This window comes from Antechinus flavipes, chromosome X, assembly GCF_016432865.1.
Source record: "Antechinus flavipes isolate AdamAnt ecotype Samford, QLD, Australia chromosome X, AdamAnt_v2, whole genome shotgun sequence".
NCBI lineage: Eukaryota > Metazoa > Chordata > Mammalia > Dasyuromorphia > Dasyuridae > Antechinus > Antechinus flavipes.
In genome coordinates, this window is record NC_067404.1 from 74838349 (window position 1) to 74854602 (window position 16254).

The 16254-nt window shown below is 48.6% G+C and overlaps 1 protein-coding gene across 6 annotated transcripts in view; it reads right to left on the bottom strand.

Moving 5' to 3' along the window:
* Nucleotides 1-3909: 3909 nt before the first annotated feature.
* PCDH19 (protocadherin 19) overlaps nucleotides 3910-16254 on the bottom strand; it is a 120317-nt gene continuing 107972 nt past the window's right edge. For all 6 annotated transcript variants that reach the window (XM_051968151.1, XM_051968150.1, XM_051968148.1 and 3 more), the window contains one exon: nucleotides 3910-9203. In XM_051968151.1, coding sequence (XP_051824111.1) covers nucleotides 8614-9203 — 590 coding nt within the window. In that variant the 3' untranslated portion in view covers nucleotides 3910-8613. The remainder of the gene's footprint in view (nucleotides 9204-16254) is intronic.

The following is a 16254-nucleotide window of genomic DNA, read 5'->3' on the forward strand; positions in this document are numbered from 1 at the left end:
CGGACTGGAAGACAGAATTCAGACACGGGATCGGGATCGGGGCCGGTCTTGTGGTTCCCCTGGTATTTTTGGAAACTCCCAGGTGAGGGAACGCCCTCTACCAATCCACACTGGCACCTTCTCTGCAACCCAAGCTTAGTGAGTTGCCCCAAGGGTTGAGAGGTAAAATAACTTGCTCAGGAACACGTGGTCACAATGAAAGGATTTAAGGTAGCGGGGCAGTCTTCGGCCTCCTACACTCCGCTGCCTCTGCTATACCTAAAGAGGAGTCATTGAAATAAAGCTGCAAAGAGAGCCATTATGGAGGACTTTCAATGTCAGGCTGCAAAGATGGGGAGCCAGGGGAGATATCTGGGGGAGGGGAATGATGCAGTCAGATCTCTTTTAGCTGCAGCTGTGGAAAGGCTGGATTAGAAGGAGGGGGACAAATCAGAAGGCTATTCTGGCAAATGGTGATGGGGGCCTGGACTACGGTTGGGGCATGTTGTGTAGAAAGAATGGGGTGAATAAATGAGATTCTGGGCAGTAAAATCAGTCGGGTTGAACAACCGGTTGGCCCTGGGGAATGAGGGAGTCCGAGCGTAGGAACCGGCTGAGGCCATCAACAGGAATAGAGAAGCCTGTAGGACGGACGAGATGGTGGGAAACCCGTGTTCCGTGTCCCAGATGCCAACGAGGCACCTGACTGGGGAGGTCCACAGGCAGTGGGTGCTGGAAGACTCGGGAGGTCAGGGGAAAGGGTTTGAGGGAGTGTGGAGCTGAGATTTCCCTCACGTCCGGAGCCCCTGGCATTAGAAATCTCCCTAGTCCTGGAGATCGGCAGGTCTCAGAGAGTCGCTTGGAGGGCTGGGAGAAGTCATTTGCCTCGGAACCGTGGCAAGAACGTGTCAGGAGCCGGCCTCCAACGCTCATCGTGCTGACTCCAAAGCTGGCCCTCTCTCCACTACAGCCTCACTGTGTCTCTCAAGGGAGAGATTAGGGTTCTATATAGAAACTCGAGAGTCATCTGCATAGAGATGATAATTAAACCCATGGGAGCTGATGAAATCACCAAGGGAGAGGACATAAAGAGAAGTGAAGAGGGCTCAGGACAGAGCCTTCTGGGACGGCCACACTTAGCTGAAGGAGGCTGAGGAGGACGGGACATTTATTCCCCACTCTCTGCCCTGGACCCCCCATGTCTACAGTATGCTCCCTCCTCACCCTTACCTCTTAGAATCCCTAGCCCCTGTCAAGCAGCGCCTCCAACACGATGCCTTTCCCACCCCCCGGCCACCACAGGGACTGTCTTTACATCATATAAGGATGGGCACTGGACATGAACTGTCTTTGTCATAGGGAACTCCCACAGTAAGAAATTCCCTCTACCTATACAGGTTGGTGCCTTCTCTGTGACTAATAGTCTTAGTTGCCTCAAGGATTCAGGAGTTAAATGACTTACCTAGGGTCACACAGCAAGATGAGACAGAGGTGAGATACCAATAATTAGTATATTAAAAAATTCTGCTTGTCTGCATACACACTGTCCCAAGACCAAAGTGGAATGGAAGTTCTGGGTGCACCGGGACTGTCATGCGTCCTTGTATTCCCAGCATGTGGCGTCTGGGAGACACTTAAAACCCTGAATTTGGGTGAAAACCACATTTTCCAATTGGATGCCTTGAGCTGGTAGGGCGTGTGAGGAAGGAGGGGAGCGCAATGGCTTCCAGAATTTGAAATCTCCCAGCGGGCTCACTGAGTGCATTGAGAGGGTGGTTCTCTATGTGTGCGTGTATACAGATAGACATAGATGTTCTCTGTCTGTCTCTGAATCTGTCCGGATCTCCAAGTTTTGAGGTAAAAACATGATTTGATTCATTCCTTTGTTCCCGGATGATCCAGAAGCAGTAAGTCTCAGTAGTAAGCATATATACACTAAGTGATAGAGTATCCAGATCCCTAGAGGAGAAGTTAAGTGAGGTGCAAGAAGAAATAGATAAGAACATCATCTTCCTTGAATTAGAGATGCGGCTTCACTTTTTCTTGGGCTCTGCTTTTCTCCCTATTTTTCTCCTAAGAAACCACAGCTGTTTTAAAGTGAGACCAGGAGTCTCTGTGCTTCTCACTGTCAGGTAACATTATCCAGAATCAGAACTAAACTGGGGAATATAAAGCTTTTCCCTAAGTGCTGATGTTTGTCAGTGGTGGGAGCCCAGGTTCCAAGGAGACCCATTTGGCTGCAGGCCGGAGGAAGGCCCTAGGAGACACACTTCCCATTGGTCTTCAGTTTCCTCAGACCCCGAGGAAATGATGCCTGGGAAAAGGCCTCTACGGCTCTGGTGGCAGTGGCAACCTTGCGTACAGAGCCAGAGCCTCTCCTATACCGTTACTTTCCGGTCCAAAGGCGTCCAAACTGGACTTAAATAGGCCTCCTTCTAAGGAAACAGTTATAGGCCCAGGAGAGATGGGTGGCTATCTGAAAAAGCCCTTTCCTTCCAACGAGCCCCCAGCCTGCCAAAGGAAGGCGAGCTGTATTCTCCCCTTCCTGAGCTGCAGACCGTGAAGGAGGGAAAGGGGAAGAGGGAAGTCTTTTGGAAACTTTTTGGGCCTCTGCACCGGACAGGGAGCTAATGAGGTGAATCCTGTACCAGCTTCAGGTCACATCCCTTTTGAAATGTACCTCACCCCTTGGTGGTGTTGGGAGCATGGTGATGTAGGAGTGGGGAGGGGTTGTATTTTGCTCACCGTGTATTGAGAGAGAGTCATCTGCAAATGACTATGATGTAAAAAAAAGCGTGGCAAGAAAAGAAATTGTGGGTAGGAGATGTATGACCGACTTAGCTTTTGGTGCTTGCTACACTTCGAGAAGAAAAACTCGCAGCAGGGCCATAATGAGCAGTTTGGGTACCTGGGACATTTCAGGTAGGATATCTGGTAAGGACCTGATGACACCGCCTTGTGAGTGGGGAGGCGGAGAACTCGTGGAGAAGATAGCAGGAAGCAGTGTAGCGGTGAAGAAGGGGAACTGTGGCTTCCTGTCTTAAATTATTCTTGCTTAGTTGTACCAGCTATTCCCTCTGAAAGGAAAGGACTGTCAGTATCCTGGAACAAAGCTCTGCTCACCCCCTGCCCCCAATTCTGACCCTCTTCCTGGAAGCCAGCTCCCAGCCCAAACTCCAGCCAGAGCCTTTCCCAATCAACACCTCCCCCCAAATCTCACATTCAAGTTTCATTTTAGCAAACGATGACTTCTTCCCAATAATCGTCTTGATACTAAGGTGCACCAAGTGCTCGGACTTAAGAAAATCACATTTAAGAGGAAAACTGTCTGATAAAAAGGGACAATGTCACAAGTAACACTATAACTGTAATCATTTCATAAAGCTGCTTTTTTTATCATTGTCATAAAACAGAATTCATTTTCATTTACAAGGCCTCAATCATGAAGAAAATGTACACGACACCCAGGTCAGTGCACGGCATGATTTAGTCTTCAGATAATCCCCCAGAGAGGCTGTTAGATGAGGAGATGTGCCCTCCCCCCATCTCACAATTCCACCCTGGTTTGATGGTAATCGCTTTTCTGGGCTCATTCCTTTCACTAAAGGAGGCTCAATGGAAAACCAAATGGAACGAGGGGTTATTGGTTGTTGGAACCTAACCATTGAGCTTAGGCTAGCCCTACTCTGGTTCGTTCTAGACTATGCCACCATATCTCAGCCGGACGCTAGCTGATGTCAGTGGAAAGATCCATGTAGCCAGGGCCTCGAGGGCAGTAGGGATTTGTCATCGTTGCTGATTTGTGACCAAGGGTGGCGGCAACCGTCAGGTTAGTCGAAGGATCATTCTGGGGACTGTTGTTTTTGAATCAACGTGTCGAATCGGTGACGCTTTCCCCGTGACAGACAACACATTTTCACTCCGAGCAGATATTTTGCATGTGATTTTTTTTTATTTAATTTTTTTAACAAGAGCTTTTTAAATTTTTTTTTTCCAACATTGATCAGACAACATGTTCTTCACGAAAGCAACTTGTTTTCGACTTTAAAAAGTAATCGACAGTTGTACAACAAGTGACCCACGGGTCATCTCCAGTCTCACAATAAACAGGGATTCACTGCAATGACTCCATTAGGACAATGCGTTATGTTCTCATGGATTTAATAATGAATATAAAGCCACCCAGTCCCAGCCCCACCCACACATCCCCCCTTTGTATATCATCTTGTATATACTTGAGAAGAAAAACCCCCCAAAACAGTGTTGCAGTAGACTTCCGTGTAAGAATACAATTTGACTCATGAAATGACTTCCTAAATGGAACTTCACCAAGTAGGCAAACACTAGGATTGTATACAATGGACTTCTGAAGCTTGTTTATGCCAGTTTTCAAAGCTAGCTATGCAGAGTGAGGGCCTTGCTGCCCTGGATAAATAGCGGAGTGGACCAGATTTGCCAGAAAGAAATGCTTTGGGAAAAAAGTCACCACCAAAATGAATCTCATAAAGCTAAATTGAAATTACACTTACAATTAGAGCTATAATATACATTAAATCTTTCAAGATCCCCAAAGGCCCAGCTATCCCATGTCTCTGAGCCTTGCCCCAAATCGCCTTGTGTTTGTTTTTTTTCCGGATTTCCGCTCAAGACTACCTTAATTTAGCTTCTGAATGATCATAGAGCTAAATGGGGAAAAAAAAGAAACGGAACTCCTCGAGATCCCATGCTGAAAGAAGGCTATTGAGAGATACCCTTGGCGATGTCTCAAGGGGAAACACTGCTGGGTGGCCCCATTGTTACGTCTCACGCTATGTTTCCTCAAGCATTATTTTGACCGGAAGCCAGTGTGTTGTCGCCTATGGAATTCATGAATCGACACCTCTCTTGTCGATAGCTCTAGTCAGTAGGTTTGTTCCTTCAAGATGAACTATGGGTTCCTTGTGCCCATCATCTAGACAGCAAGAAGGTTGGCGGTCATGCCACCCATTGTCTTTTGGCGGGGTGGCAGGGATGAGGGAAGCGTCATCTGACCAGGTTCAGACCTTACTCATTATAGGGGAAAGAAAGTAAGCAAATCCATGTTGCATGGTTTTCTACTCCTTAGTCCCCGTATATTATCTTCCCAGAGCCGGGAAAAAAAAACATCAATCAACTAAACTAAAACTAAACCCCTCCGTATCGCACGGAGGAGCTTCCAGCCGAGGGAGATACCCAAGGCTGTTGGTAAGGGAGCGGCACAGCTCTTGAGCTCCCACACCTCTCCCAGTGGGCCATCGGATGAAATGGAACAGGGGCTCCTGGTGCTTTGGGAGCTAAAAGCCTTCCCTCGAGTTAAGGTATGTGGCGTGGTTCAGGGATGAGGGTGTGTCGTGGGTAAAAGGGAAGGGAGGTTTGGGGATATTTGGCCCTCTGATCTTCGTATCCTCTCATCGGGCATGTGAAGGAGCGAGGACGAAAAAACATGACAGTCACCCCACCGCTCAGCGAAATGGGGATTCCTTACACACGCCTGGTTAGCTATCACAGCCTGGCTTTACCTGATTCCCAAAGCCTTCCTAGATAGTCGAGGTGTCCTAGGAGGGGTCACGGGGGAGGGGGCAGTTGAGAAAAAGGCTATTTTTATGCCGTGCGTATGCTCAGTTGAGGGCTCTGAAGCCACAACTTCTCTGATTGTCCACCGAGAGATCCATATGATTGAATAGAAACAAAGGCATCTAGGTAAGGAGAGAGGCCGGGCCTCTAAAGCGAAACTGGATTTCTAAGACACAAAAAGGGAGCCAGAGGGGGAGGGGAGAAGAAAAAGGGGGAAAAATCCTGTCATGGCTGCTCCGACCATTTTCAACTCTGCTGGTAAGAGACATGGCAGCCAGCGGTCTCTATGGCTTAGCAACCACAGAAAGTCACATTTAGCGTTCCCTTTTTCTGTAACCTCTGCACCTCCCTGGTGCCCACTGAGCATGGTGGGAGCTACAGCTGTGTAAAGACTGTCAGATCTGACTTCAAAGAGACCCTCTGGTGGTAGCTAACAACCTAATATCAGAATAGATGGTGGAACACAATCTACATTTTACAGGCAGCACTAGTGACTGAAAAGGGGGAGGGGAGGGGGAGGTCTCTTTCTTCTATTACTCTAACAGAATGGTCAATTGCTAAAGAAAATAAACTATCCAGGATTTCAATGGCAGTGCACTGCCAGTGGGGGGGAAAAACCTAAAGGAAAAGAACATGGGATCAGCAGAGAATGAAATCCAGTGAGAACAGAAACATGGAGATGACATGGTAATTGATCTCAAATTGTGTCAGTTTCAGAGGAAAATTTGAGGCGATGCTAATAATTTGCATGAGGTAGTAGTATTCAGCAGTTTCACTAGAGATTCCTTCCGGAAACTCTTTATCCCTCCCCTCCCTCCACCCCCCTATCCCCCTACCACTACCAGATAGAGAAAACATTCTTAGTGATGAACAAAGGCAGAAACTTGGATGAAAAACCCCATGGAAATGGCGGAATCCAGTTGACTGATCTACCTTAACCTCAAAAAGGAAAAAGAACCATCTCATTTGAATGCTCGTGCCCTGACCCCGCGAACCTTCTTAGCGGGCACTTCTTGGGAATTTTGGTCATTGACACTAATGAGAAGCGGAATCCAAACACTTGGGTGTGGAGAAATAAGTCTTATCCTTAGAAGTTCAAGGCAGAGAGAAGATGAGATCTGGTTTCTTTTGTTGTGTTTTAAATAATGAACACTTGGGTTAAACACACACACGCTCACACACGCATACACACACACATGCTCCTTTGGCTAGGAAACACGATGAATGAGCTGAGAATTAAGCAAATTAATAGAAAAAATGGAGGAAGCAATTTTAGAAAATAGGAACTAACGGTCAGTTTGGTTAAAAGGGGGGAAAAAAAGAAAGGAAAGAAAGTCTTAGGTTATAAAATCTAGCCTATGCTTGTTTTTTTAAGCTAAATCAATTTAATGGGTTTTCATTTTAGTGTGTTCATTCAAATCTTTAATCACCCCGAAATGTGCTCATTCCAAAAAGACTACCTTTCAATTTTCTCCATATGGAAGGCACATAAATTTGATTAGTGATGTTGCTATGTTTTCCCCAGGTTAGCCTAAATGTTATGCTTTCTTATTACTTACTCTATCCCTATTTGGAAGCCCAGGGTACAGAGAAATAAGATTTGAAATTTCAGGCCCCGTGATGAGCTATGCAAACTAATTCCAATCATGATTGGGGAACACTGAATCAGGAAGTGTAGGTCTGAAGACATGCTAATTTCTCTCTCTAAATAGATTCAATCATTTTGCGTTTTAGATGATTGGAGACAGGGAATAGTGAAAGTGGGGAACCAAGGAGTTCAGGGAACAACTTTTCCTGCTCAGTGCCTGAGAATTAGAAAAAACGGATCTCATCAAACTTTCAGCGGAGTATTTCTGACACCCACAAATTAGGCAGCCGACTATCTGAAAAGGCTTCTCTCCAAGGAGCTATCATCGCTCTACGAAAAAGACTTTGCGAATGATGAGCCATCATTCGTCACGTGGGCTCAGCAATGTGCCGTTTCCCCCAAGTTTTCCATCTCTGGGTGCGGTAACTAGCGGTGTGGCTGCCAGTTCAGGGAGCTGTGTCTCGTTTGTGAGACACAACTTTGAAAGCCCGTCGCCATCACCACCGATGGAATAATCAGAAATACTGAATCAGAGGACAGTAGTAGTCAAGTGACGACAAACGGAGTCTTCTTTGTGGGCAGGTGTCCATGGGAAACTAGCAACATCGGCAGGTGCGTGAGTTTTCCAAGAGTCTTTGTAGGGATTCAACTTGAAGGTGTTGAATTCCTGGTAGTACAGTGCCTAGGAAACAGCCAGTCGCTGTCTGCCAAACGAGACATTGATGTGTTGATTAAGTGTCCAGATAGCAGTGTTTGTTTTTTGTTGGTTTTTTTGTTGTTTTTATGATTTTTTTTGTTGTTTTTAGTTTTTGTTTTCATTTTTTAATCTTTACAAATAATCTGAGCCATAACCAGAAGAGAGCGCATGAGCCTTCGGTCCCCGCTACTCACATGAGGGTGTGCTTCCTCCTCATGTCCCCTTTTCCTCTCCGCCACAGTTTTCAAGAGACAGGGATGGCAGCTGCCCCCAATCCATCGCTGTGGCGGCCCTCTTCCGAGACGCCTTCCTTCCACCTTCAGATTGTGCTCTGTATCTTTCCCTCCCCCGAATCAGATTTGGCCCAGGTGGCCCAGGTGCAGTTTGGGCTGGTTTCGGCTCCACGGACAATAATCATTTACATTATAACTTTACTATATAAAAATATAGAAATTCAAAATACTTAAGACATAATACTTCTTACAACTCAATTTCTTTCTTTTGTCCCACCCCAAGGCCCCCCGAACCCAAAGTTAATTTGCTCCAAATGAACACCTCCGTCTCCCGTTGAAACAAGAGGGATTGTCACATTATGACAGTACCATTCACAAACAAACAATACACTTAGGGAAAGCTTTGAAATACAGGCATTGGTGAGCCACAAAAAAGCTGTCGAGCTGGTTGATCTGCACATACGTGACCGTGGTTGTTCTGCGTATCCGCCGCCACGGTCGCTCCTCCTCCGCACGTGCCCAGCCTACAGCACGATATCCTTCAGCCTCTTCGCTCCTGGAGACTCTTTCTCCGGACTCTCCTGCAGTAGAGGGTTGACCTCACGCACCACTTTCTCGCTGTCGGCTCCACGTGGCTCCGCTTCGGTGGGACGAGAAGGCCCGTTGTTGGGGAACGGCTCCACGGTGTGGGTAGCCGGGCAGTGTATGATGGCGCTGTAGGTGACCATCGTCGGCTTGGCGGGCAGAGAACTCTTCAGATGGAGAGGCGAAGTGACTGGGCTGATGGCTTCGCAACCATTGCCCGCCTCACGGATGGCGCTGGTGACCTTGGGGCTGCAGATGGCCAGGTCCGCCGCCCTCTTGCCTTTCTGGGCCGAACGCTCCTCGGCGTGGTCGCCCCCATCCTTGCCAAAGGTCGCGAAAGTCCTCTTGGTCGTGCAGTCTTCGTAGACCTCGACATCGGCAGCGGTGGCTTCGATTGACAGGGTGATGATGTTTCTTCCGCGATCCGGGGACTTGGCCCGAGTGGGAAGGGGGTTCCGAGGCATCCAGCACCTGTCAGAGTGACCGAGGATGCGGCATTCTTCCCTGCAATGAAAGCCTTCGTTTTGATCTGTTTAAACACAAAAAGGAAAAGGTCAGTTCTATATCCATCTTTCTCAGCAGCCACCCGTGACGGCCCACAGTCCAGTTTCACAGGCCCCACATTCAGAGCCAATCCCAAACTATCTGTCGGGCTGCCATTGAGTTTGGGCCCAGTGGTAGGCAAGGGATTGCCAACAGGTCATACGCGAGTCCTCCCGCCCCAACCTTTTTATTTGTGCCACCGTTCCCACTGCTGACAGAACCAAAACCTAGAGGGAAACAAGTTATGATGAGAAATATATGAAAAAAAAATAAAGCTTTGTCCGAGTGCCGCAGTGCTGCAAGTCAGCATTTTTGTTATCAAGCAGCCTGCTCAAAGGCAGCATATTGAAAACTTCGTCAACAGAGGCGGGGGGGAAATCCCCACCAATCTAGGCAGGACATGTCCAACCAGGTTTTCTGTATGATGGGTTTTTCAAGCCCTCTTCACTCCTCTTTTCCCACTCTGAGCCATCCCCACCCCCGACATTCTATTTGAGGGTCCCCAGTAGCAGCAGGCTATTTCCAAAGGTGACTCTCCCCGGCTGAGGGCAGAAGGACGGATCTCTGCCTTCTGCTCAGCTTGACCTTAGCTTCCCCGACTCTGAGCTGGCCCATGAAAGCAGCTCCCCGTCCCTTCTCTCCCTCTCCCCAATATCGACTTCACAGGGCTGAGGTTTGCCCTTTGCCCTTTGCCCTTTACCCTTTAAATCAGACTTCACGTCCTTCCCCCTATTCCTCGGCGTGGTTTGACTCAAGCTGTTTCTCACAAGCAGCAGCAGAACATAGAGTACTTGGAATCTCTGGCAGAAAGGGGTTGTTGCCCGAGACTCAGCCTTTGTTAGTCAGGAAGGCCTTTCCAGAGCAAGGTCATCGAGGGCTAAAGCTGCTTGGGGGCCCTCAGAAGGCTGGACCTAAGCAGAGCCCAGCTTCAGGGCTCCCTTCCGCTCACCCACATTCCAATTCATTTTCCACAGGGTGTTTAGCACCTCGGCTTTCTGGCTACGTTTGTATTTCTACCACATTCTAGCATGAGGCTCAGCTAATAAAAATTCTCATCACATCCCACAATGCACCAAAAATATGAGCAGCTTAACATTTATAGAAAATCTTGTATGGGGGACAGGGGTAGAAAGGTAAAATAGATGCACATATACACATGCACACACGTGCACACGAGACTTACTCGAACCAAAATCACCCACAAACTGGGCCCCAAACGATGCTTCCTGGGTCCCCGACCCCATTGCCCTCTCTGGGAAAAGCAACCGGGGAAACGGGCAAGATTTCTGGGAACTTGGCTAACCATGGCCGGGAGCTCCCATGCACAACAGCCAACCCTATGAATGAGCTCCCCAGAAGTCATGTCTTCTAGGTGGCAATCCCCCTCGTCTCGTTTCTTTTGCAAGGAAGTTCAATGCATAAGCAAAGCAGGAAATTGCCCTGGACATTTTTTTTTGACCCTGCCTTGTTTGAGATGGGAGACTGTGGGTCCAGATGATTGGGGGTGAGGACCATGGACCTCCAGAAGCTCTGGCTGAGTTCAGCCATTAGGAGGAAAGGCCTTAGGGCTCACTCTATCCCAGGAAGAAGATGCCCATTTGCAGCACGGCCCACAGAGCAATACCGGCTGAAACCTAAGTAAGCTCAGCCAGGCTGAACGGGGCCAGGTAAGTTGGCTCTCGGGGGCCGAGGGGGTTTATTTGTCCTCATCGGGCTTCTTGGCAGCCCCATTATGGGGAGAAGCCTCTTTCTGCCGCCTGGAGAAAAAGGCAATGACATCTCCCACCCGAGTGCCTCCTAAACCCCAGCCAGCTGGGAAACAAATCCCTATGGGATCAGGAGGATAGACGTACCGGTGACAGCAAAATTAGCACTGATGATGCACCTGGGTGGAAAACGCCACGCTGCTTCCAGGGCCCTCTTGCTGCCTCAAATTGGCAAGTGGCAAATTGACAGCCGATCCTCAGCCCGCACATCTCTTGGGCCCACTGCCCCAGAATAAAGGCCTCTGAGACTCTGGACTCCAGCTTCCCATCCTGGAGACTGCCAGGAGGACAGAAGCTCCCAAAGCTCAGGCAAGGGCTGTTGCATTTGTCTGCCTCCCCAGTGCCCGACACTGCACCACACACCACATAGGCAAAGTCCCTTCTAACTCAAAATCTAGGATCCTAGGATTTGGGTTCAAATGGCAGCCCTGCCACTGCAGCCAGCATGACATTGAGCATAACCTTTCTGAGCCTCAGTTTCCTCATCTGTGAAATAAGGGTCTTACATGAGGTGATTTCAATAAATTTCTCAAAGGCAGGACTCAGTTGGCTTTTTTTTTTGTCTTCACATCCTCTGCTAGATATAAATTACCTGCAGCAGGTGCTAAATAATGGTTTCCAAATTGAACGGAAGGTCTCTCCCAGGTGTCCTTCTGTAACCCCATAGGGTAGGCTTGGGCAAGTCCCTCCACTAGCATGAGTCTCAGCCTCCTCCTCTATAAAATGCAGGGAAGAGCAGCTGGCCCCCAGGCTTGGGGCAAAGATCAAAGGAGCCTTATGATGTCTGGGGGATCCACTTGAAAGACTTCTAGAAACAGGCATTCTGGTTGTTACCTGCGGGGCCTCATCTGGAAAATCAGCGGCTTGCTAAGACCCCTGGCGGCTCCCGCTCAGGTAAGGAGAGTTGGAGATCAGAGGTAGAAGGGGTGAAGGAGGAAGGGAAGAGATGCTGCTGTTAGGGGTGGAAGGGGAAAGAGTTCTCTTTTGAGCAACAAGGCTAGAGTGGAGAGTCTAGAAAGGAGCAGTGGCCCAATCTAGTCTGCTTTGATCTGATCTAGGCCCTGGGGATGGAAGGGACCATATGCTTGCCCACCTGGTCTGAGAGAGAGCCTCTCACTCTGTCCATGTGCCATGTAAACTTAATTTGCTTCAGACCTACTCAGGCCATGTGGCGGTTCCAACCCAAAGGGGAGTGAAGAAAGACAACCGACATTTCTATGGCAATGTCAAGTTTGCAGTGTATCCTAGACAGCATGTTCCAGGAGCCTTAAAATGAGTCCATGAGCCCATTATGAGCATTCTAAAGGCGAGGAGACGAGGCTACTAAAAGAGAGCAGGCAGCCCATGGCTTCCCAACTAGCATCAGAGGTGCTATTTGATTCCAGGTCTTCCTCCTTCTAAAGCCAGCACCCGATCCCTCAACAACTGTTTCCAGATGGGCCCCATGAGCTCAACTTTAACGACACTTTTTTTTTTTTTACTTCACTTGTCTTGGTAGGAAGTAATTGCTACTCACATTGAGACTCTCCTTCAAGGAAAGGCTCTAGACCTTAGCCCGCATCACTCCTAGCTTTCTCCTCCCTCCCCCCATTCATGAGGGCAACAAGGTGAGAGCACTTGGAATCGGGCCCAAACACACAGATAGGTCCTCGTGGGCCAGCTGAACTGACCAGAATTCATCAGTCATCATCTTTTTCTTACAAATTGGATAGCGGAGACAACTGGTGCACCCACCCCCCCAAAAAAACCATGCTTCTTGGGCCTACTCTACTAGCCATAGCTCACCTGCTAGCAAGTCGGCGACACTGAAACAAGAACCGATAATAACAGGGGATGTTTATCTGACCCTACGGGGTTTGCGGAATGCTTCCCATACATTTCACTTAATCGACTGCCCTCATAGAAAGCCATTGCCGGTGACCCATCCACACGTCCTCCTGTCTGTCCCCTTACTTCTGACCAGCTTCAGGGGCTATTTGAAGATGTGGCCAGTGGCAGCATGGGAAAAAACAGAGACCACCACTGAGACCATCTAGTCCGACTTCCTCATTAATCACTAGAGCAAAATGCGACCCGGAGAGGGCCCAAGGCCATGGCTATTAAGGGGCAGCTAAGCCGAGATTCCGTGTCTCCTGCTGAGATGCTGAACCAAATAGAAAATAGGAAGTGGGGGTGGGGGAGGTGTAGATAGACTAATGGAAAGTAAAGCTAGAGAGAGGAGTCAGGGCCAGATTATAAATGGCACTAAATGCCAAGCTTGGTGAATGTATATTTGATCTTGGGGCAACAGGGAGGCACCACAGAATCTTTCATTACTCTTGGTTGTTCATCATTAAACATAGCACGTGCATGATGGGGCAGGGGGGCTGACCCCAAACCTTGAAGCCAAAGAGCGGATCTGAATATTCTTACAAAGAGCTGCAATGTGCATCACCCAGCCACTAAGAAGAAGTCAGTGGCAACTTGTTGGCAGAGGAGATAGCACGGACCTTCCAGCAAACCATTTAGAAGTCTTAAATAAAGTTATCGGTCTTTGGAGGGACTGAGAAGGCGAAAGAATCGGTAGTGGCTGAGACCTAATAGATCAGGAAGCAATTCAAGGCAAAAGGCACCGGGAGTGTTGTTCTATGCCGATAATGGCCAACCTTTGTACAGTAATTCCTTTCCTCCTTAGGGTTGGAGGCTGCCTGTCTCCTAGCAAGATGGACAAGCCGACTGTACAGCACACTTCGGGCAGCCTCGCCCCGCGCTGGAACCGGGCAGAGAGCAACACTGGGAACTCCCCCCCCCCCCAGGTTTTACGCAAGCTTCTCAGAGCCGAGCCAGTTTGTCAGTTCCATATCACCGTCCAGCCACGATGGGTATGTTCGATAATCTAGGGGGTCTTTACCTTAAAACAAAGTCTCAGCCTATTAAGATCACAGAGCTCAGAGACGCTCCTCTATGCAAAAACAGTCAAAGTAACAGTGACTGCTTCAGTAGAAATCAGCTCATCAGAAAAGAACGGTTAATGTCTAATCCAACTCAACTCAGACCAATCCACTCGAATGCATTTCCAATCGAGGGGACGGTCCCTTGAAAAAGAGTGAACACACATATATGGAAAGAGCATCCTGGTCCACAGCCACAGCCATCTCACAGATTTAGCTTCATCCTCTCCAGCTAAGCCTTGGCCAAAATGGAAGCGAAATGGCAGCTGTGGGGTCTTCTGGTTTCTCCTCCAGGACCCCCTTCTATTGTACCATGCTGACGTATGTTAATCAATTGACTATCCCGCAGTATTAACAATGTCCCTGGAACTACCACCAAAAATACCCAAAAGATAGGCTAGACAGATCAAATCTTGGCCAACAGTCCAGAGGCCACGAGCAAATGTTGCCGGTCCTCACAGACCATCGGGAATGGTTTTTGCTGCTGTGATTATTGTCATTCTGCTTGGACCTGTGTTTTCATCTCCACAGTGAACTCCCAGTATGGAAACCCTTTTTTACTGCTGCTGGTTGGCCAGTCATCTATAACCTAGTCTCAGGGAGTTGCCTGGGGCACTGAGGTTAAGAGTTTTCTCCATAGGCACCCAAGTAGTTTAAATCAAAGGCTGGACTTGAACTTGGCTCTTCTGAATCTCATAGCCACCCCTAAACCACATTGCCTAACCATCAGGAAGGGGATCCATGCCAAAAGGAACTAGTTCCAGATACTATGGATTTGAATGATTTTTGAAAAACACATTTCCAATGCTCCTCAATCTAGCACATGCTCTGGAACGATCTCTTAAGAGCAGACGGTGAGGAAAGGGCACTGTTCTCTTTAGGAGGTTAAGACTTCTGAATTCTAGGTCCAGGTTCTACTAGTTGGCTATGTGACCTCAGGCAGGGATATAACTAGGGTACATCAATCAGGGCTTTGTCCCAGAGTGATGAACTGTAGAGGGCCTGGACAAAGCTTGTAGCCCTGCAACAATCGGGCTTCTTATTGCCTCGTTAGCAATAATAGCTCCTTTAAATTCTCATCCAATTCTCCTTCCAATCACTGGGACCCCATTAGTACCAAGCTGGTGTGTCTAGCCTTAGTGCAAGGACCTGTGGATACACAGAGTAGAACTCTTTCCCCACTCAAATGTGGAATGCCAAGCAAATGAACAACTCTCTGATTAACCAGGGAGCACATTTAAGGGCTCAAAATAGCTCTTGAGAAGGAAAGGAGCCCGGGCAAGGAAGCGAAGCCATGGCACGCTTGTTGGCAAAGACAGAGTGCAGAGAGCAGCAAGCAACCGGCTACACCGCTGGGACTGTGCCCTCCACATTTTGTCTCTTGCCACAATATTGCCTTCAAGAGGATCAGCCTGGTTCTGACCGACCCCGGGGATTGAAGTGGGACTCCTGGAGGTGGGAGGGGGTGGCAAAGGACAAAGAAGGAAATAGAGGCCAGAAGTCAGGGCAAACTTCCTAACCACAAGAGCTGGGTGGCCTTGGGAGGTAATGGGCTTCTCCTCCCTAGAGGTCTTTGAGCTGAGAGAGCCTGGACCACCTCTTGGGGGCTTGTAGAGGGAACTCTGGAGGGAAAGGAGGGAAGCACGGACTGAAGTGGAGGGCCACGGAGTTGCTTTCTGAAGTCCTTTCCCAGTCTGAGAGGCTATGCTCCTGTGACTGCCCTGAGCACTCCAGTGCACTATGGAGTCAGGAGGAGGAGTCACTGATAGCTTGGGCCCTCTCTGAAGTTGGAAGAGGGTCTCACTTCCTTTGGAAAGGACAAGAATTTGTGCCAAGAAAAGGCCCAGTCCATCTGTCCAGTGCTGGAGGTAAAATCCTAGTAAAATCCTCTTGCTCGGGTGCTTTGGGAGACTTAGGAACTTGGTGGTACCAAGTCGAGCATTTGTAGTGCATCATGGGAAGTAGCATCTGGAGTGTGCATGAAGCTCCACACAGGAAGAAGTCCCGTGTAGGCGACACACTTGCATCCTTCTCTCCCTTCCCCCGTTTCCTTTACCCTCCGGTTTTTTGTCCTTTCTTCTCCCCTTCTCCGATCTGCTATGTATCAAAGGCCCTTCATGACACCCGGCTCCTTCAAGTGGCACAGTTAAGACTGGGGCCTGAGCTGGCTAAATGAACAGTAAAGTTCAGTAGCGGACCATCCATGGGGCCGAGTCTGATGGGAAAAGAAAGGCCTTCTTGTCAAGACACAAAACCGAGAAACGCAACTGGACGCTCACTAATTTGGGTTAACTCAACGAAGACCCGCATTCTATAAAAATCTGATCTGCAGGGAAGAGCT